Genomic DNA, 21,440 nt, shown 5'->3' with positions numbered 1-21,440 from the left:
CCGCGCGCACAGAGCGAACACGCCAACGGCAGCGATGGGATACCCAGGGAACTGCGCTCCCCTTAATAAGAATCCGAACACAAGTTACCTGTCGCAGGGACCGCGGGGGAAACGCGCATGCGTCGTACAAAACTCCACATACATGCATATCGGCATCTAGAGAGAAATACATAAAGGTAGACATCCGTCGTTCCTGTACGTAGATCCCTAAACCAGCTACGCGCGGAGAGGAACGCGCTTGGAAGGAAGTCCATGGCTCACTGGGAGATCGTTTTCCACGAGAGTGTGTTCGCCTTTCACGTTCGTTTTGTGGAGACGAACGGGTTCGTTTGAAAACGGTTTCGTTCCCTTGTCTTTTCCTAGGTCCTGACGTCCACTCGAGTCTGACTCAGCACTACCAGCACCTCAGCGGACAGCTGCAAGAACTGACGGAGCTCGTTCGCGAAGATCTCCCGGCTCTGGAACGCCGAACAGTCGCAGCCCTGGCGATTCAAGATCTCCACAACCGAGACGTGGTGGCCGAGCTTATCGACTCCGCGGCCGACTCCTGCAGCTCGTAAGCCGCGCGGTGCGCCTCTCGCGTGAAGCGACACACTTGCTCCTGAGGAGACGATACGAAAGGGATTGCCTTTCCCGACGTGGGGAAGGCTTGGCACCGGAAAGCCTCGCACTGGCGCAGGGCTGCTTGGTGGGCGTTGTTTGTTGCCGGAACCCGTTCTTCGCTCCTCGACGGGGGCTTCACGCACACAAGTTTCTTCCGACTCGTGGTCTCGCTCAGCTTCGCCTGGACTCAGCAACTCAGGCACTACTGGCTCGAGGAACCGGACGCATGCATCGTCGTGCAAATGGCGGCTCAGTTCAACTACGGGAACGAGTACCTTGGAGCGCCTGCTCGCCTCGTCATCACGCCGCTTACCGATCGCTGCTGGCTCACGATTACCAGTGAGCAAAACAAAGAAAGCCTTTAAATGCTTTTACCAATAAAAATACATCTACACCTCGTTCATCTGAATCAGGGGTAGAATTAAAATTTTAAAAGCAAATTCAATATGCTCATGAAACGCCCGCTGAAACGGAGAGAAGAAAGACCACTTTTCACTCCACACACAGGACACAAGAACATGGACAGTCACGACATTCTTCCCCACGTGCCACACATATACATGAATAAATACAGGCAGCACGGATATATAACGATGTATACTCTTATTCAGATACACACCCATGCATATCTACATCTATGGCTGAATATGTATATATATATATATATATATATATTCATGGCTGGAATATATTCATATATAAAGACATGTGGTATAAATATATATATATATATATATATATATATATATACATATATATACCTAGATATGTAGATCCGATCGATGCATGCATGCGTTTCGCCTCAACTGGTCTTGTTGCAGGCGTTTTCCTGTCTCGGCCGGGATGCCTGCGCGGCTCGTCGCTTGCTTCCAGTCGAAAGTGCAAACGTGGGCATGCGTGTATGTGCATGTGAATGTGGAGAGGGCTGCACGGTAGATCGACGCCTCCGTGTGACGCCGAGAAAGGGACACGCAAGGATGCCTTTTTCATCTTTCAGGCTGCTTGAAACTTCTGAGGTTGAGCGGCAGCGTCGCGGGTCCCGCTGGGGCGGGGAAAACGGAGACGGTGAAGGAGCTCGCGCGCATGCTCGGCTATTTTTGTCTCGTGTTCAACTGCTCGGAGTCTGTGGATCTCTACATCCTGGAAAAAGTCTTCGCGGGTAGGTTCCGCCGTCTCGTCTTTCCGTTTCTCGACTGCTCTCCGTCGCCACAAAGGCTGGAAAGGCTTCTCTTCCTGGTCCCCCTCATTCCCGCTGAAAAAGGACCAGCCGGCGCGGCACACCCTCTGAACCTGCACGCCAGGCATAAGACCAAACGCACGTCTAAAGACCTACCCACAAATACCAGCGTCACAACACGCACTTGTGAGAATGTCTATGCCATATATATATATATATATATATATATATATATGTAGGTATATACATACATACATACATACATACATACATACATACATACATACATACATACATACATACATACATATATGCACATAAATATACATATATATATATATATATATATATATATATATATATGCGCATAGGTATGCATATATATATGCACAAACAGGAACGCGTGTATCCATATATATATATATATATATAGGGTTTAGGATTTAGGGATACGCGCGTCCTGTTTGTATATATCCATGGTGGTATCAGTGGCTTTTTCTCGATATATAAGTCTCTTGAAATATGCATTACATGCATGTCTCTGTATGCACATGCGTGTATCCTAGCTGCATCTGCTTTTACATCAGCAAAGACGTGTGACGCGCAGCATCTATACAGAAGGAAAAGGTATAGTTGTGGGCTCGATTACATGCACGGATCCGTGTAGATCTTCAAAAAGCAAGGTGAATCTCTCCCGCGTGTTGTGCTTTCTTGTAGGGGTGGTGACGAGTGGGTGCTGGACCTGTTTGGACGAATTCAATCGTCTGGACATTGAGGTTCTCTCAGTCGTCGCTCAGCAGCTTCTCGCGATCCGGCATGCGCTTCTGAAGGAAGAAGGCGCGTCGACAGCCTTCGGGAGGGGTGAGACCAGCAGCTACGTCAAGACGGGAAAAGACTCTTTTCTGTCTGCGTCGCGGCTGTCGAAAGTGAAACCTTCGGCCGGAATCTTCATCACGATGAATCCAGGCTACGCGGGCCGCGCAGAACTCCCTGACAACCTCAAATTGCTCTTTCGCCCCATCTCCATGGTGGTCCCCGACTACACTTCGATCGCGGAAATTCTGCTCTTCTCGGAGGGATTCGCAGAAGCGAAACTCCTCGCCGACAAACTCATCAAGTTCTACAAAATCTGCTCCGAGCAGGTCCATACACACGCAGGAAACTGAAAACACGCACACGGAAAGAACGACGTCTCATGCATAAAATCCTATCTGCAACCGGATATGGCGAGCTACGCATCGTTCGGAGGACATGGATACCCACTGTCACGTAGTGGATTTGGATAGCTCTGTAGGGTCTCTTTACGCGAGATACGCCTACACATAATAGGGTCTGTGTGAAAGTCTCCACGCCACAACGTCTTCGCAGAAGGACAAACAGGATAGGGTTAGGAACGCGCGATTGAAAAACTGTGAGTGTGGCTGCTTCCATAACAGGGTGTCTGTGCACATGCGAATAATTCAACCTGTCGCTGGAGCAGTGAATATGGCTAGGACCCGTTCGGCCCATATTCGGATGCTTCCACCTCTGGAAACGAACGGTTTCCCGCACTTCTCCTGTTTCCATGTTTCGTGCAGCTTTCGCAACAGAAGCACTACGACTTTGGACTGCGATCCGTGAAAACCGTTTTGCTCCTCGCAGGCGACCTGCGGAGACAAGACCCCGAAGCGAGTGAAGAAAACCTTCTTCTTCGGGCGATTTGGTGTGGACGACCAAAGGCATTCATCCAAATCCATTCCTCCCATCTCTCTATATACATATATATATATATATATATATATATATACATACATACATACATACAGATGCACACATATACGCATATATGCGTAGATAAAAACATATGCAGACGGAGAGATCAGCATGTGCACGTACATATATCTAGACATAAACGCTTACATATGCATTCACGCTCATATATATATATATATATATATATATATATATATATATATATATGCATGCGGGCAGGCATCTGTACGATGCATATACAAATATGCCCACGTTTACACGTTCATATATATATATATATATATATATATATATGTGAGAGTTCTTTTCGATTGTTGAGTAGAGAGCCGTGTTTTGGTGATTCGTTGCTAGCGCCTGTTTTCACGGCGTGTCGGGAGTCCTTTGCGTGTTTCAGCGACGCCAATGAGCCAAAATTTGTGGAAGAAGATTTGCCACTCTTTTACTCGACTCTCGCTGACTTCTTTCCTTCGTATCGCCGAGAAGAAGAAAGCGACGAGGAGTTCGAGCAAGCGTTCCTCGCAGCCGTCGAAGAACGGGGGTAAGTTATCGCAGCCCGAGTTGCCAGAGACACAATCCGGGACGCAAAGCAAACGTTGTCTCCAGACGCAAATACACACATTTGCATGCATCTATGTACATATTCATCCATATGCCGGTTTAAAATATATATATGGAGATCTGTTTTTGTATGCATGCCTCAGTGTAAATATAAATGAATATGTGTATATTTGCGCATGCGCATGGCGAACTACCTGTATGTTTCAGTGTGCGCAAATCGGTAGGTCTCTGTGAAGGCGCGCGTGTATGAGCATCTGGATGCCTTCCGTGCACACAAACGCGAACGCGCCTTAAAACACTGCGCACGCATCCCTCCATTCCGCGCATGACACTCATGAACGCTCTCACACGTCACACACATGCGTGTGCACATGCGTTCATACACTTGTATCTCGATGGCTTGGAAATCTTGCCACACACACTCTCATGCTCACCTATATATATATATATATATGTTGATTCCTGTGGATGTGAGGCTCGGGAGAGAAGATTTGGAAAGAATGGGGGTGTTTTGCTTGTGCGCTTGCACGTATGTTCAGTTTGCAGCCTTCGCCTGGGACTCTGACAGCGACGCACCAGCTATCCAAGTTGCTGAGCGCTCGTGTGGGGACGGTCCTTCTGGGAGCTCCGATGAGTGGCAAGAGCACGGCCGTTCTCGTCTTGGCCGACGTTCTTTCTCGCTTGTCGCTCTCGCCGAAACGGAAGAGACAGCTCTCGCGGGCGTCGTGCGCCAAGCGCAGACTGGGCCGAGGCGCCCGAAGACGGGGCGCTGGCGGTTCCGAACCACCAGCCTGGGACGGCGCGTCTTTCCTCTCCACGCCGTCCTGCCGCAGAGCCAGCGCGGGGCCTCAGGAAGAGGACGGAGACGGAGAAGAGACAGAGGAGACAGAAGAGGAGACTGAAGAGACGGAGGAGACAGGGGAGGAGGCCGACGCGGAGACGGCAGCGCAGGTGGAGGCTGCGACGACGAAGCAGTTCTCCGTCAGTTACCGAGTCGTGAATCCGAAGGCGCTTTCCATTCCCGCGCTGTATGGCTCGTTTGACTACCTCACGCAAGAGTGGAGTGACGGCGTCGCTTCTCGCGTGATGCGCGAGTTCGCGGCCACGGACTCCCACGGCCCGAAATGGATCATCTTCGACGGACCCATCGACTGCCTCTGGATCGAAAGCATGAACACCGTCCTCGACGACAACCAAACGCTCTGTCTCCCAAACGGTACGGCCCTGTCCGCAGTCGCATCTGGCTCTGGCCTTCCTTTAGACAAACGCGACATCCACCTGCAAACACATAGGGACACATCGAGATACATATACAAATGCAAAAGCGCAGACAGATCGATCAGAGAGACAGGTAGACGTACCCTTCCACATACAGATGGATATATCCATACATCAATATATCTGTCCATATATACATGTATATGTATGTATGTATACATGGATATATACGGATATATGGATGTATGGATATAGACGAATGTTAAGATACGTCCATACAGCCACACACAGAGATGCGTCTGCACATCTACATGTCAGTATATGTGCAGAGATACCGCGGTGGAGAGGTGGGTGATGTGGGTTTCCTGTCGGCTGGTGCTCAGGCGAAAGAATAAAACTGCGTCCAGAGATGCGCCTTTTGTTCGAAGTAACAGATTTGCATGCAGCGTCTCCGGCGACAGTTAGCAGATGTGGGATGCTTTACTTTCCAAGCCGCGCCGTCTCGTGGGAGAGCATCGTGCGCAGCTGGCTTCAAAGGTGTGCAGGCGACGGCGCGTGAAGAAACATCGGAAAACGAAGCACTCTGGGCACGGAAGAGCTGCTGATGCAGCTGTGCCACGCGCGCCACAGAGTCCGTGGCGGGCGGAGGTTCGCCCGCGATGGAGGCTGCGCATGCAGTGGCGAAAGAAGGCGGATAACGGAGAAGCAAACGGGCACGGGAAAGAGCGAAGGAAACAGGCGAAGCTGCAGAAAGATAGCTAGAAGTGAAAAACAGGAAAGGAAAGAAAGGAGATCGAAGGAAGCATGCTGAGGGATAAATGGAGCGAGAAGAAGATGCTTGGAGAGAGCAGATGAAGGCAGCAAGACAGCACTTTCCCTGTGTTTCCTCCACGGGGTGGGGACAGGCTACATTTCCGACGAAACCCGTTGAGAGGGGAAGCGACAAGGTGAGAAAACGCTTCCCGTTCAGGAACGATCTGTGGTCTTTCTCCTGGTTTTCCGTGCCTCAGACTTCCAGAAGACCCCTTCACTGAGGAACTGCGAGAGCAGCTTTTTGAGTACTTCAAGCTCGTCGTTCCGTCCACCCTCGCGCATTTTGAAGCGGAGACTCTCGAGACGGAGATCGCCTCACCAGTCCTCTCGCTTGTCGCTTCTCTCTGCAACATTCTCCAAGCTGTCCTGCACATCCCTCTGGACCCAGCAGCCGAACAGAGATTCGAATCGGGAGGCGCCAAAGAAGACCAAGATGTCAAGGCCGGTGACCACAACCACTTCTCTCTCTCCTTTCTTTCTTCCCTTTCTTTCTTCCCTTCCCTCCCTTTCTTTCTTCCCTTTCTCTTCCCTTTCTCTTCCCTTTCTCTTCCCTTCCCTCCCTCTCTTTCTTTCCCTTCCCTTCCCTCCCTCTCTTTCTTTCTCTTCCTTTCTCCACTTTCTTTCTTTCCCGTTCACTTCTTTTCTCTCTCCCAAGAGTTGCCTATGAGCAGACTGGGATAGACAAACAGCTGGGAGCAGAGACGTCGACAGAAATGCACCGATCCACCTGGCCAGACGTACGTAGCTGGATCTGCGTACGTTTCCGTGAAGAGAAATTCACGAGTAAACACACGGCGGAACTCCGATCGCCAGCGGCATAGATGTGTGTGTGAGTGGCGGCGAGATGGACAAACCCTGCCGCCGGCGAGAAAAGTCGGCGACCAAGGTCGAATAACGTGCACGTCTCTCCTGGCCCTTTTTTTCAGCCTGATTCCTTCCTCGGTTTCGCGTTTCTTCTCTTGTAGGCCGTAGGCGGACGACAACGACGCCGTTTTCCGACGCGAGTGCGCCGGCGTCGGACCGGCCTGTCTCCGCGACGGCAGCTGATTTTTCGGCTGATCTCCTACGGGTCTTTCTCCTCCCCGCCTTCGCCTTCTCCTTCATTTGGTCCTTTGGAGGCGCCTTGAAGCCTCGCGCGTCGCGCTTCTTCACGAAGCTCGTCGAGGACGTCTTCCAGGAACAGCTGGCCTTTCCCCGCGGCGACGACGTCTTTGATTTCGCCCTCAATTTTGAGCCGTTCTTCGGCGCAGGGTACGCTCTTGGGCATCGGCCAGGCGTCTCGCAAGGACACGACGGCCTCGCTGGGGATCTGAGCGCAGAGAGCCGCGAAGACGACCGCGAAGCGACGAGAGGAAAAGACAGCCGACGCCGTTCCGGTGCGGGACGCGACTTCGGCGAGGCGAAGATCGGCGCGGGCTGGGGTCCCGCGGAGCTCGAGAAGGCGCGGAAAAGTGCCCATGCCTTCCTCTCGTGGGAGACTCTGGTTCCCGCGTTCACCTACAAATCTGAGCCCTACTTTGCTCTCCTTGTGCCCACGAAGGAGTCCGCCAGAGCGATGTTCCTCCTCGACAAAATGATTCAAGCCAGGAAATCGATCTTCTTCACCGGTCAGACGCAGGAACTCGCCTACGCGAAAAAGGCCTTGAAAACACAGCCTGCACACGGGCGCAGTACAATATCCACCTGCAATCCGCAGAACCCTCTCGATACATATACACATATTCCCAGGCATACAAACATATACATATGTAGTTACATGTAGTTATACGTAGTTTCATGTATTGACATACATGCATATCCTACATATACATATACATATATATATATATATATATACAGATAGGTATAGGCAGGCACATGTAGCATATGTACATGCATATTGGGCGTCTATGTTCACACATGCGCTATATGTGCATACACATATATGCAGGTGCATGGGAGGTGAGCAGATCGGGTCAAAGCTGTGTGGATGTTAGGTGTTTGTTTCTGTTTTTCCAGAACTTGAGTGAGTGGTCCATGCATATGTATCTGCTGGCGTCTCCACTGGATATATCTTAAGACAGTCTACCGCTGCGTTGATACCTTTTTAGAGCTTTATCCACCTTTGTACGGGCGGCTCTATGTGCATCTACACCAAGACTTCATATGCAGCATATACGTATAAAAATGTGTGTACATATTCATGTATATGCTCGCGTGCAGCTGTTCTTTGGCTTGTCTGATCCGCGGCAAACCGACTGGCTCAGTCGGTCTGTGCAATTAACAAGAGGGCGCCTTTTTTTTGCCATGCTCTTGTGCATGCAGAGTAGCCAGTTGTGTAGAAATAGAGAGGTCGGTGCGCAGTTCGATCACCAGATACCTACAGCAGCATTCCGAGAGAGAGACGTGGATGTTTAAATGCATGTATGTAAATGTGTGGCTGAGCGAATGAGTAAGTGGGTGTTTAAATGTGGTAAGGTCGCTGCGTTGTGCGTTTTTGTCGTGTTTGTTCTCTTCCATTTCAGGATCAACGAGTTCTGGAAAAACGACTGTGACGAACCACCTTCTCGATGAGAAGCGCGACGCAGGGGTGCTTCACACGATCCGGCTGTGCTTCTCTGCTCGGACAAAGGCGGAAGAAGTTCAGAAGACAGTCGAATCGAAACTGGAGAAGAAGCGAAAAAACCAGGTAAAAACCAAAATCAGAGAGACGCGAAGAACGTGGGCTTACAGATGCATGCCACACGCAAATGTACCGAGGAACTTGCTCAGAGACCCAAAGTTTCACCACGTTCCCGGCTCTGAACCTCTGTATGAGATGTCTCTCCGCACTCCTACGAAGAGGAATCGATATAGACGTCTCTGTCTGTTTTTGTGAACATCCGCACGTACCCATATATATACATATATATGTACATATATGATTATACTTCTTTGCAGAGGACCTAGGTGTAAGATCGAATGCGTTTGTGTCGGTTGCGGTACAGCACTGCTTTTTCCTCGAAGACAAACGCGAGGTTATCAAAACGTTGTGGATGTTTCTGTCTTTGGGAGGGCGCGTTTGTGTTTCTTCACCGTCGGCCGCGTTCTCTGACTGCCTTTTTTTCGCCTTCTTCGGTGGCGTCTGTTTCTCGACCTCCTTCGACCTGTCGGCGCCTCCACCAAGATCTGAGGGTGTTGTTTCCTTCCGGTGTCGCGCCGTCTGCATTTCTTTCCTTTTCCATGTCTCTTCCCGATTATCTTTCTTCTCTCTTTAACCTCTTTCGTCTCTTCTTTCCTGTCTCTCTTTTTCTCTAATTTACTGTGTCTTCTTTCTTTCTTCGCTCTTTCTGCTCCAGCTCGGCCCGCCGGCAGGCCGCGAGTGTGTGCTGTTTGTGGACGACGTGAATCTCCCTTTGGCGGAGAAGAAAACGGGAACGCAACCTGCCATCGAACTCCTCAGGCAATTCCAGGAATTCAAAGTAGGAAAGCGCAGCGCGGAAAGCACACACACACACGTCAGCCCCCCCCCCCCGGTCAGAGACAGCCATCAGTCACAAAAACAGAGGTGCATGCACTTTTACAAAAAGACTGTTTGCGGATTTCGAATAGACACAAGGAGAGCTGCGGGCGAGGCTATGCGCAGATCGCTCCTCGATCGGTCAGGGAAGTTCAGCTATCAAAGAGAAGCGACTTGCTGAAGAGCCTCTCTGCGACGCCTCAGAGAGACATGCTCGTAAACCCCGTACAGAGCGAGTCGGCAAACAAGCCTGGAACCTTTCCTACTTGCAGAGGTGCCGACTCCACCTCAAACTTTCTCCATTTATACCAGCAGAGTTCAGAGAGGCCAGGCACTCGCACGTACGTCCCTATGTACATACCTACATGCACTCAGGCACACGTATTCAGTGACATGCATATGATGCATGCGCATGTGTGCAAGCATGCCTACAGATCTACCTATAGAGGCAAGCGTAGCTATACATAGGAAAGTTTCTGCACGTCTGCGGATGCGCTTTTATGTGTCTGCGTGTGGATTTGCTTTTTCTGGATCCACGGGGGCCGATGGAAGGGTGCTCTGCGTTGTCCCGGCTCGGGTGTTTTAGGGTTTTTATGACAGAAAGAAGATTCACTGGAAAGCCCTCGAGAAGACGCTTCTTCTCGTCGCCGGCGCTCCACCCTCGAGCGGCCGGAAGCCTCTGCCGCCTCGCTTCTGTCGGCACAGTCTCGCTCTCTGCCTCTGCGAACCCGACAACTTGTCTATCCAAAAAATGTTTCTCAGTATCCTCACCGGCTACTTCGAAGCTGAGGTGAGGCACGCGGCGCCTTTGGCCCTGCGTCGCTATTCCTGCGCAAAGATCGACACGGTTGGGTGTGCCGATGGAAATTCTGAGGAAACGTATCGTTCCTAGCTCGACGCTTTTTCGACGCAAATACTCCAACCTAGATATATATTTGTATTGACATCATAATGACATGCATGTTGTCCCCACATACTTCCCTGTATATTCTATGCACACGTATATACCTACGTTCACATGTTCATATGCACGTACCCGGAATAAACAGATATATATATCTTACGTCTTTACACGTGCATGGAGGAGATACTCACACGTCGGTTTCGACTTGCGTACCCCTGTGGGAGCGCACAAGTCTCTGACCTTTGGGCGTTTGTTGCGGTGAAACAACAGCAGATAAAACAACGCGCAAAAGGATACGCTTGTACGTCCGCGACGCCGATTGTCCCTGCGTGTAACCCGTCATTGTTCACATCAATGTCCGTATATATTGCAATGCAATCCTGTCTCACGATGTTCACATGCATGTACTGGATAGGTACAGTCGTGGTGAGAACTAGAGAGACAGAGTGAGAAACAGAGAGATAGAGAGAAAAAGAGATATTGGAAACGAACGAGAGGTAGGCGCGTACAGAGAGAGAAGTCGATACCCTGGAGTCGATGCGAGGACAAATGGAACGAGACAGAAAGTCGAGAGATTGAAACAGAACAGACAGAGAGCCCGGAACACAGAGATAAGGAGAGAGATGTGAATGTGGCATGACTCGACGTTTTTCGAGAGCCTTCGATTGTCCATTGGGCAGACCTACAGTCTCTGCGCATGCACTCTCTCTTCCGTTCCCAGGGTGTGAAGGCTGACATCAGCTTTGCCGCCAAGTCCCTCGTTGACGCGACGATTGGTACGTCTCTTTCCTGAGGGAAAGAACGCGAGAGAAGCTCCAGAGGCAGAGAGGCCGCTCTCGCCGCCGAGACTTATGAAAGGTTTCGCCTTTGTGTTTTCTCTCAACAGAGCTGTATACACAGGTCAGGGAGACTTTCCTCCCTACGCCGCCGCGCCCTGTCTACGGCTTCAATTTCCGAAACGTCAAAAAGCTCTTTCAGGGCGTTCTTGCGGCGAAGAAAAACAGCCTCCCCGACAAGGAGACGCTGATTCGGTGAGCGCTACAAAAGGCAGAAGGAGAAAGGATACCCCAGGGGTGTCCGACTGTATGTCTGTGCACTACCGCGCTGGCCTCGGCGTAAGACAGCTGTGGAAGTGATGGATCTCCATATCCGGGACCGACTCTTTCAGTTCGCGCGTATCTTTTCACACACTCCCGAAAAGGTTCTAGGCGTCGTCTGGACGAACGGTGTTAAGGCTTCCTTCCAAGTGCACGTGAGGACCGGAGGCTACGGAACATCCAACACTTGTAGCTGCTTTACGCTGCCGCCAGTCGCGGTGAGGGGTGCGGCGCTCGTGAAGCTCGCGGTTTCAGTCTAATGCCCCGTTACACTATATAGCTCACATGGCTGAGAAAGAGTTCAGACAAGCCGGGAGCGGCGCGAGCGTCGCCTTTTAAGCGCGCGCCCTCGCTCGCGTTCGGAGAATCTCTAAAACTCTCCGAAGAGGCTGCTGAACGGAAGAGCAAAAACAAAACTCCCTGTTCCTCTCTCGCGTCCCGAAGGCCCTCTTGGTCTCGGAAGTTCGACGCCCAGACAACCTGTGGGGAGTTTTAAACCGCAAGAAGAAGCGAGCATAGTTCACTCTTTACGTCCTGCCGGAGAGAAAGGACGAGAAGAGGCGCCTCTCTTGGTTTTAATCAACAGATTGTCTTGAAAAAACGGTGGCTGCGAGGTCCTCTCTCTCTCTCTGCCCGCGGGCCTCGACACCCCAGCTGGGGGTTTGGCCGCTCCGGCACCGCGTGTTCTCTCCCCTGCGTCTGTCTCGCAAAACTCGTTCTCTCCCTCGCGCTGTGCCTGCCAATGCGCCCGTCGTGGCGGTCTTTCTCGTGGTTTGCACTTCGACTTGTTGACTGTGTCTTTTGTCTCGGCAGACTCTGGGCTCACGAGGCGTGTCGCACCTTCTACGACCGGCTGATGACTGAGGAAGACCAGCAACTCTTTCGGTCCTCGCTGCTGTCTCTGGTGAACCGAAAGTTCGCAGTGGAGTGGCGAGAAGATCTCCTCTTCGGCGCTGGCGCGCGGTTGTGGGGAAACTTCTTCTCGCCAGAGAAACTCTACGAGGAGGCTGCTCATTCGAAGCTGATCCTTCCCCTCCTCGAGACCTTCCGCGACGAGCTTTTCGCCTCGACCGCGTCGGGCGCGGGGCGCGCAAAGGGTGGAGACACTGGAGACAGTCTCCCGGCCTCCGGGGTCGAGGCGGAAGGCCGCGAGGGCAGTCCCCTCGTCTTCTTCTCAGAAGCCGTCGAGCACCTCTTCAGACTCTGCCGCATCCTCATGTTGCCGAGAGAGAACGCGCTCCTCGTGGGCGTCGGCGGCACGGGAAAGCAAACGCTCTTTCGCCTCGCGGCCTTCATTCAAGAGACCGCCGTGGTGAGAGTGCAGAACAGGAGAAGTTGCAAGACGAAAACAGGAGAAAAGGAGAAAGAGGCGAACATCAAAAGGGAAGAGGCGGCGAAAAGAACAAGACAAAGGAAGAAAGGGAGGCGCGACGATGGTTTCGTTCATGTTTTTTCTCTCGATCTGGGCGGTCCTGTTGCCAGCTTCTCGGGTTTCCTGGCTTTGGTGCGAGTCTTCTTTTTGCCCAGGTAGAGTTCGTGGCCGCAACCTCCTCCCTTTCTGTGTCGTCCCTCGACGACGACGCGCCTTCTTCGCCGACAGCTGGAACCGAGGGCGCCGATGCGCAGGCCGCACGCGAGGCTTCCGCCTCCGTTCTGGACCAGTTTCGCGAGTGTGAAAAGGCCTTTCTGCTGCAGGCGGGGCTCTCGCAAAACCGCCCAACGGCCTTTCTTCTCACCGAGACCCAGATCGTTGACGACGGCCTCCTCGAAGACATCAACACCCTCCTCAGCACCGGGGAGGTAAGTCCCCACAGACAGCACGACACCGGGGTTCCGCCTCTTCTGTACGGGAAAAAACCCCTGTGTCTCCTCTTGAGCGAGAGGCGAGACGAGTCTAGGTTCAGCGGTTCCTCTTGCCTGTTGGCTGCGAGAGCGTCTCGCTTTTCCCCGCCCGCTCTCTGGCCCAGATCTGTCCTTTTGTGGAAGCAACGACGCAAGAATCCGTCGCCAGAGAGCGCAACGCACGCGCGGAACCTCAGAGGCGCCGACAGCGAGTTGTTGAACAGAAAACGCGGGAAGAACGAAGAGCCTTTGTCACTCTCTCGGCAGGCTCTGTTGACCGACCTTCTCTGTCAAGGCGCGAGGCGTTTCTGCCGCCGCGGTGGCTTCGACGCCGACAGGGAGGCGCCGGACCCGCTGAGGATGTGCTTCGCGTCCGCGGGGAACGAAGCGAGAACGCGAGAAAGAAGGCGAAGGAAAGAAAGGAAAGGAAAGGAAGGAGAGAAAGGGGGAACGTGCGAAAGGAGCGCCTTTTGAGGGTTTTGTGGGCGGATGTTCGAGACACACGAGTTCCGTTCTCCTTGTCTTTTGTCGCCTTCTCTCGTTCTACCTCTTCATGTCTTTCTCTCTTTGCTTTTCTCCTCCGCCCTCTCCGTTTTTCGCTTCTTTCTCTGCCTCTCTCTTTCCCTCTCTCTCGCCCTCACCCTCTCTTTCTCTGTCTGTCTCTCTCTCTTTCTCTCCCTTTCTCTCTCTTTTCTCGTTCACTCTCTCTCTTTCTCTCGCTCGTTTCTTCCTTCATTCTTTTCTCCCGCTCAGTCTCTGTCACTGCTGGCTGTGATGGCGTGTCTGTGTTCAGCTGTCCCGGGTTCTTGATCTGGAGACAGTCGACGCGATTGTGCAGGATCTCCTTCCTCTGGCGAAGGAGACGCGTCGGGAGACCAGTCGCGAGAGCCTGCTGCAGTTTTTCTACGAGCGCGTCGCGCAGAACCTCCACGTGGTCCTCTCGATGTCACCGGCGGGATCGGCGCTCCGCTATCGCCTGCGCTGGTTTCCAGCGTTGCTCTCCTGCTGTACGGTCGATTTCTTCGACGCCTGGCGGCCCGACTCTCTCTTCGAAGTCGCGAAAGACTTCTTTTTGCAGGCCGCGACTGGAGACGACCTCGAGACGGCTCAGGGCGAGAGCTGGCGAGGGGGGGAAGGCGCCGTAGCCAGCAAGCTCGACGGGGAAGACGCGAAGCGCCGAGCCGATCTCTGCGTCCAGACGCACCTCCACGCGTCGGCCACTGCAGCCGAATTTCTCAGACACCTCAAACGGCCTGTCTATGTCACTCCCAAGAGTTTCCTTGACCTCCTCCGGCTCGTCGTCACGGTAGGGGAGACAGAGAAGAAAACGGAGGAGAAAGACAGAGAGAAACAAAGCAAACTCGAGACAGGAGAGAGCGAGAAACGAGATGAACGGAAGGCCTCGGAGAGAGGAGAAGACTTGCCAGGCACCGACACGGAAAGAGGGGAAAGCGCACCTTTGCTGTTTTCTGCAGAGCTTGCGGCCTTCCCGTCGAGGGAGTTGTCGTCCGCTTTGCGTGTGCATGCGATTGGGTGTGTGTCTCTCTTGGCTCCGTCTGTGTATCTTCACCGCTGGGCCCCGCAGTTGAAGAGCGAGAGACAAGACGCGCTTCAGCGGCAACGCTCCCTTCTCTCGAACGGGCTGCAGCGTCTCCATCGGACGAACGCAGAAGTGAAGAAGCTGCGAGAAGACCTCGAGCAGCTGGAGCCCATTCTGCAGAAGAAGACCAGCGAGTCGGAGCAACTCCTCGCTGTAAGCCACCGGAGAAACGACACGAAAGCGTAGAACAAAGTAGAAGAAGACAGGGAAAAAAAGTGGAGAAAGGGAGGGGATGAAGGCAGTCTCTGCGCGAAAAAGGGTGTCGCCACAAACAGACATGGCGGCCAGCGTGACGGGCGCGAGGCCAGCAGGACGAACAACAACGGCAACAACGCAGGGAAAAAAGAGCCGTGATCGTTTTCGCTGTTTTGTTCTGTGCCCGAAGATCGTCGAGAGCGATCGCGCCGCGGCGTGCAGCGAACAAGAGAGAGTCGCTGCAGAGAGAAAACTGGTGATGGGGCAACAGCAAGAAGTCGCTCTCCTGCAAGCAGACGCTCAGAAAGACGTCGATACTGCAACGCCAGCTCTTGAGGCTGCTCTCGGTACGTCGCTGGGCCCAAGCGAACGGAAGCCGGGTCCTCTCTTTTTTTTAGGTGTGCGTTCCTCTCTCTCTTCTCTCTCTTCTTTTTTCTCTCTCTTCTCTTCCCTCTCTTCTCTCTCTCTTCTCTTCTCTCTCTTCTCTTCTCTCTCTTCTCTTCTCTCTCTTCCCTCTCTTCTCTTTTCTCTCTTCTCTTCTCTCTCTTCTCTTCTCTCTCTTCCCTCTCTTCTCTTTTCTCTCTTTTCTCTCTTTTTCCTCTCATCTCTCTGGACGTTTCTCCTTAGGTTTCCCTTGACTGCTGACTGCTCCACAAAAAGGGGGCTCTCAAGCAGGAGTTTGATCCCATTTTATTAAATCTCTTGATCCAGCAAGAGGTTTATTGCGCGCTAAGATGCAAAGCCAAGCAGTTCCATTGTTAAATAAACGAAATCTGGGGGGAGATCGAAAGACTCGCGAGATTGCTCTCTGCAAAGTTCTCGACAATTTCCCGATTCCATGTGTGGACGCGGACCTGCCGCCCGACCGTCGAAAATGGCCGGGCGGCCTTTCGTCCTCCGCCGGTGTCCGTGGGGAAACAAACGCGGGGAACAGAAAAAGCGTTTTTGGCGCGGCTTCCTCTTTCTCCGCCTACCAGCCTCTCTGGATGCACTCGACAAGAAAGACCTCACAGAGATGAAATCCTTCGCCAAACCGCCTCCCCTTGTCATCGCAACGATGGAAGTTGTCAATCTCCTTCTCGGCGAAAAGTCCGACTGGGACACCGCCAGAAAGGTTCTTTCCGATCCAGGTACGAAGCGAAACACATGCTTTCAGACATCGCGTCGGGGCTTCTCTTGCAGGCATACATATCCAGAGACGCACATGACACACGCCTGGATCTTCAAAGAGAAGCACCTGCATATACCTGACCACACATATGCAGTTACATACATGTACATACGTGTATATGTACGCATCTAGACATGCATACATATATGCATAGGTCCATGCAGACACAGTCGCATATACGTGCATACTACATGTGTGTACATTTATACATTCAGGCATGCACGCACATATACATAAATACATATACATGTACATATACACATATATACATACATGTATACATATATATATATATATATATATACATATACATGTACATATACACATACACACATATACACATATATATACATATATGCATATGTGCATATATACATACATTTATATATATATATATATATATGGGCGAACGCGTGGATCTCTGCAGGTCCGGAAGGAACGAGAACCCCTCCCTTCTTGCGTGTAAAAATGGTTGATGGCAGCGAGGCGTTAGGCCTACGCTCATTCTCTTTGGAAGGCTTTTCCTGCTGTGCTTCTCCGCTCAATCTTTCCACGACTTTCGACTGTGCAGCACTGATGACGAAACTGAAGAACTACGACAAAGACCACATCTCCCCTGGGCTGCTGAAAAAGCTCGACAAGCTTCTACAGAGGTGCGGCGACGCGCCGCTCGCGTGTTCAGAAACTTTTGGGAAAGCGTTACACTTGTGCATGCACCCGCGGGGCTCACTTGTCGGGGAAAAGAAGGGGGGGACGAGTTTTGAATTCTGTGGAGCGGGAAAATCGAAAGAGACTTGTGCAAAAAGAACAGGCAGAGAGAGAGAGAGACGGAAACACAAAAGGTCGGAGCGCGGGCGGGTGAACGGTGCGGCAGACAGAGAGAGGGAAGTGGGAAAACGCGTGCATGAACAAGTACATAAACTCTAAGCACACGCCCTCCAACTCGGTTCTCGGAGGTACACACGCAGGTAGGCCTACCGGTAGACATCTCATCTCGTACCTGTATCTGAAACATAGACATGGACAGATATAGACGCACCTAGGTAGATCGATGGAGAGATAGGTGGAGAGACATGTGGATAGAGAGCTGCAGTACTCGACACAAGTTTACAAGTCCATATATCGAGAGGAGAAAGAAGAACGACCTTTTCCCTCGAGACGCGTTCATTATCGCTTTGAACCCCTGTTTTCTCCGGGTGTCTCGTGGCTCTAGGTCTGACTATACACCTGAGCAGGTTGGAAAGCAATCGGTTGCTGCCATGTCGCTCTGCATGTGGACGCTCGCCATCCAAACGTATGCAAAAGTCGCTTGCGAAGTTCACCCCAAGAGAGAAAAACTCGCGGCGATGAACGAAATGGTAAGCTTCTCTTTTCCATTTCTCTTTGTCGCCCTCTCTCTGCTCCGCTGATGCTATCTCTCTGTCCCTCTCCTCTTTTCTCCCGCCCCCGCCGTTGTTCTCCTCTACCCCGGCGCGGTTCTTCCCTCCTGTCTTCTTCTCAGTGGCAGGCGGTGTTTCTTTCACAGCTTTCTGCTTCCTCCTCTTGTCCAGTTTGTTTTCTTTGTTTTCTTTTGCTCTCTTCCTGGCTTTCTCCATTTGGCTAGTTCGCCTCCTCTCTCGCTTGCCGTCTTGTTCTCTCCCTCTCGCCGTTTCCACCAGCCTTTCTCTCCTCGCCATTTCTCCAGAAGGAAGAGCCGCCCGTATCCGCGAAGGCCACGAACGGCCCAGGGCCTGCACTCGCGCCGCACTGTCTCCTCTCCGTCTCGTTCTCGGTGGTCTTCTGCTTGCCTTTCTCAGCTCGATCGCGCCAATGCCCAGCTTGCAGAGGCAGAAGCGAAACTGACCCAAGTGATGGCCAAGGTCCACGCGATGGAGGAGAGACTCGCGACGCTAAATGAAGAGAAAGAGCGACTACTCGAAGCGACGTCTCTCTGTCAACAACGCCTCAATCGCGCCGGCATCCTCACTTCTGGGCTTGTAGACGAAGCGGTAGGCAGAGAAACTCGGAGTCTCATTCTCTTCCTATTTCGCGCTTTGCCTCTCTTCTCTCGTTGTCTCTGTGGGGCTTCTCGCCCTCTCTGTGGTGTGTCGGTTTTCTCTGGGTGTCTCTCTGGTCTCGACGGGTCGGCCTTTTCCGTCTGTTCGCCTCGAGATTCGTCTCTGCTGTCTCTATCTCATTTCTCTCCTCGCTCTAGACCCGATGGCAAAGCACGATCGCTGTGCTCGACGAGCGCCTTGCGTTCGTGGACGGAGACGCTTTCCTCTCGGCCGCCGCCGTCTGCTACTTCGGCCCATTCACTGGCTGCTACAGAGACAAGCTGCAGGCGGCCTGGGCAGACATGGTGGCAGCGTCGGGCGTTGCATGCGCCGCAAATTTCAGCCTCACCGAAGTGCTCTCCGACCCAATCGAACTGCGCGACTGGGATCTTCAAGTAGGGGACCAAAGCTCGCGGCCTGCGACACGAAAAAAACGGGGCCCCAGCTCTGCGCCACAGACAAGGTTTTGTGGTAACTGACACAGACACAAGAACGGAAAGAACGAGAAAGCATTTGCGGGTCTCTTCATCTCGCACCGCGGGTCTACAGCATCCACAGACAGACGACTCCCGCCACCAGTCGCACGACCTCCCACCTGCAGGCATCTTAGGGTGGTCTTTTCACGAATCTCTGAAGAGCAACAAAACAGGGAAAACGAACGAAGCCGCAATCAGCGAAACTTCCCATACGGCTCCAGAAAGCCTAGAGATGTAATGCTTGTCAATATTAACTTTCTGCACCCATATAATATATATATATATAAAATATATACACACATACATATACACATACCTATACACATGCCTATACACATACCTATACACATGCCTATACACATACCTATACACATACCTATACACATACCTATACACGTATATACGTATATATATATACATATGCGTTGATATGTGTATCGTTTGTCTCCATAATGGTCGGGGTGGCTGCATTGGGTCTCTCTGGAACTTCTTGCCTGGAGGGTGTTTCTTTATCTGTTGCTCCACTTTTCTTGCTCTGTCTTTCCTGTCTTTTTTTGATTTTCTGGACTCGCCAGGGACTGCCTTCCGACCGGACGTCTCTGGAGAGCGGCGTGCTCGTGCGCTGCGCGGGAAAGCTCGGTCGAGCGCCTTTGTTCATCGATCCTCAGCAGCAGGCGAAGAAGTGGACGAAGAACAAGGAGGCGGAGAACGGGCTGCGAGTCGTGAACCTGTCTCACCCGAAGCTGCTGAATATTTTAACTTCTGCCGCTTGCGTGGGGCAGCCTGTTCTGGTCAGCACCTCGCTGTTTTCGTAGACGGAGGATTTTGTCGGTGCGGCAGTCCTCGCCTCTCCAAATTTATTTCATGGAAAACGTCGCGCGTTCTTCGGCGGAAGGGTGCTCTTCTCGTTTCTCTGTCACGAAGGCGCCTCTCGCAAACGACGAGAAACGTGGCCGCTGTCCCTCTTCTGGCGGCTGAGCTTTCTTTCTTCTCCCACATAAGCAAACCGCCTCTCCGGCGTCGTGCAACTCCGCCGATATATCTACATATATCTGCATGAGAAGCTTGTATACACGTTGAGATGTGTTCAAACCGGTTTCTCCCCTTTGTGCGGTGGCAAACCTATGTACATATACAGATCTGCATGCGCTGCTACCTGTACCCTCTCTGCCGCCGCCGTCCGCTTCTCTGCGCGTCTGTCTCGAAGTATTTTCTAGCTCGCCACAGTAGTTGAACCCGTTCGTTGGGGTCCGTCTTCAGCTTCATCTTCTATGTGGTTAATCAAAACGTCTCATCGTTGTCGTTTTTTCATCGACACATGAACTACATGCCAAATGCACTACATGCCAAAGGAACTGCATGCAGAATGAACTGCATGCCAAATGAACTGCATGCCCAATGAACTGCATGCAATCGGATTTCCGTCATCTTCCCGTCGCCGCCTGTCGTCTCCGGGGCACGGGGGGTCTCCGGAGTCTTCGGAGCGCCAAGCGCAGAGACACTTTTCATGGCGTCGTTCGTTCCTTTTTGTTTCCGTTTTGTTTCCTCAGATTGAAGACGTCGGCGAAGCTCTCCCGCCGCTCCTCGACCCCCTCCTCCTTCTGCCCAGAGCTCGCGCGGGAGCCTTCAGCCCGGTGAAGATAAAAATCGGAGAAAAAACGGTCGAGGTAGACAGAAACTTCTCTCTTTTCCTCTCGACAAAAGCTGCCAATCCCCACTACCTCCCCGAAGTCGCCCTCAAGGTCAGTCCCGCCAGAGAGCTCGAAACGCCCGCAGGCGGAGAGAGCGCCGACGCGGAGTGTACACAGATGAAGAAATATGGACAGCTTTCTGTCGGAAGCGCATGTTCGGGTGTCTCTTCGCACCCCCACGCCTCCTCGCTTTGAGCGAGGCAGTCCACCTGCAGGGAGACCGATAAAGCTGCGCAGGGAGACAAAACCCGACAAACCCAGGCGCGTACACGCATCGCGAGAGACAGTGCCGGCGTGCAGGTTGTCGCGTGTGTACTTTTCTGTGTGTACGCTTCCGTCTGTCGTTTGCGCGGCTGCAGTGCCTGCCTTTTTCGTGTGTCACGCCTGGACGGGCTTCAGTGAGAGGTGGTCTCTGGATGTGTCGTAGGTTATGCTCATAAACTTCACAGTGACGCCTGAGGGACTCGAGCAGCAGCTGCTTACGGAAGTCGTCCGTCTGAAAACGCCCGACACAGAGAAGCGGAGCTCCGAGACGCTCGTGCAAATCACCAAAGACAAACGCGCCTTGAAGCAGCTAGTAAGCCCTGGCACGGACTCCGAGCGGAATCCGGGAAGCCCACAGCCAGTTTTCTGACCGGCACTCGTGCGGCTTGACCCCCGTGCAGAAGCGTTCGGAGACCGGTGAACAAAACATCTCCAGATGTCTTACCTCAAGAAGATACGCCTTTCAAACATTATATATATATATATATATATTTATATATTTATATATATTTATATATATCTATATATAGATATATATAAATATATAAATATATATATATATATA

At 52.2% G+C, this 21,440-nt stretch overlaps 1 protein-coding gene across 1 annotated transcript in view; it reads left to right on the top strand.

The window, feature by feature from the left end:
- The window catches only part of NCLIV_013830 (Dynein heavy chain family protein, related), a gene marked incomplete at both ends in the record, with an annotated part of 36,063 nt that extends 14,818 nt beyond the window's left edge, over positions 1-21,245 (top strand). The window contains 27 exons of the mRNA XM_003881573.1: positions 364-556; positions 779-942; positions 1,601-1,762; positions 2,498-2,922; positions 3,358-3,482; positions 3,927-4,070; positions 4,630-5,306; positions 5,692-5,845; positions 6,319-6,566; positions 7,087-7,728; positions 8,626-8,789; positions 9,439-9,561; positions 10,186-10,389; positions 11,225-11,279; positions 11,390-11,534; positions 12,414-12,912; positions 13,128-13,400; positions 14,236-15,195; positions 15,428-15,584; positions 16,215-16,367; positions 16,980-17,061; positions 17,622-17,766; positions 18,205-18,396; positions 18,603-18,839; positions 19,496-19,711; positions 20,471-20,662; positions 21,039-21,245. Coding sequence (XP_003881622.1) covers positions 364-556; positions 779-942; positions 1,601-1,762; positions 2,498-2,922; positions 3,358-3,482; positions 3,927-4,070; positions 4,630-5,306; positions 5,692-5,845; positions 6,319-6,566; positions 7,087-7,728; positions 8,626-8,789; positions 9,439-9,561; positions 10,186-10,389; positions 11,225-11,279; positions 11,390-11,534; positions 12,414-12,912; positions 13,128-13,400; positions 14,236-15,195; positions 15,428-15,584; positions 16,215-16,367; positions 16,980-17,061; positions 17,622-17,766; positions 18,205-18,396; positions 18,603-18,839; positions 19,496-19,711; positions 20,471-20,662; positions 21,039-21,245 — 6,938 coding nt within the window. The remainder of the gene's footprint in view (positions 1-363; positions 557-778; positions 943-1,600; positions 1,763-2,497; positions 2,923-3,357; positions 3,483-3,926; positions 4,071-4,629; positions 5,307-5,691; positions 5,846-6,318; positions 6,567-7,086; positions 7,729-8,625; positions 8,790-9,438; positions 9,562-10,185; positions 10,390-11,224; positions 11,280-11,389; positions 11,535-12,413; positions 12,913-13,127; positions 13,401-14,235; positions 15,196-15,427; positions 15,585-16,214; positions 16,368-16,979; positions 17,062-17,621; positions 17,767-18,204; positions 18,397-18,602; positions 18,840-19,495; positions 19,712-20,470; positions 20,663-21,038) is intronic.
- Between the last annotated feature and the right edge of the window lie 195 nt (positions 21,246-21,440).

This window comes from Neospora caninum, chromosome V, assembly GCF_000208865.1.
Source record: "Neospora caninum Liverpool complete genome, chromosome V".
Taxonomy (NCBI): domain Eukaryota; phylum Apicomplexa; class Conoidasida; order Eucoccidiorida; family Sarcocystidae; genus Neospora; species Neospora caninum.
This window is presented reverse-complemented; position numbering and strand designations above follow the sequence as displayed.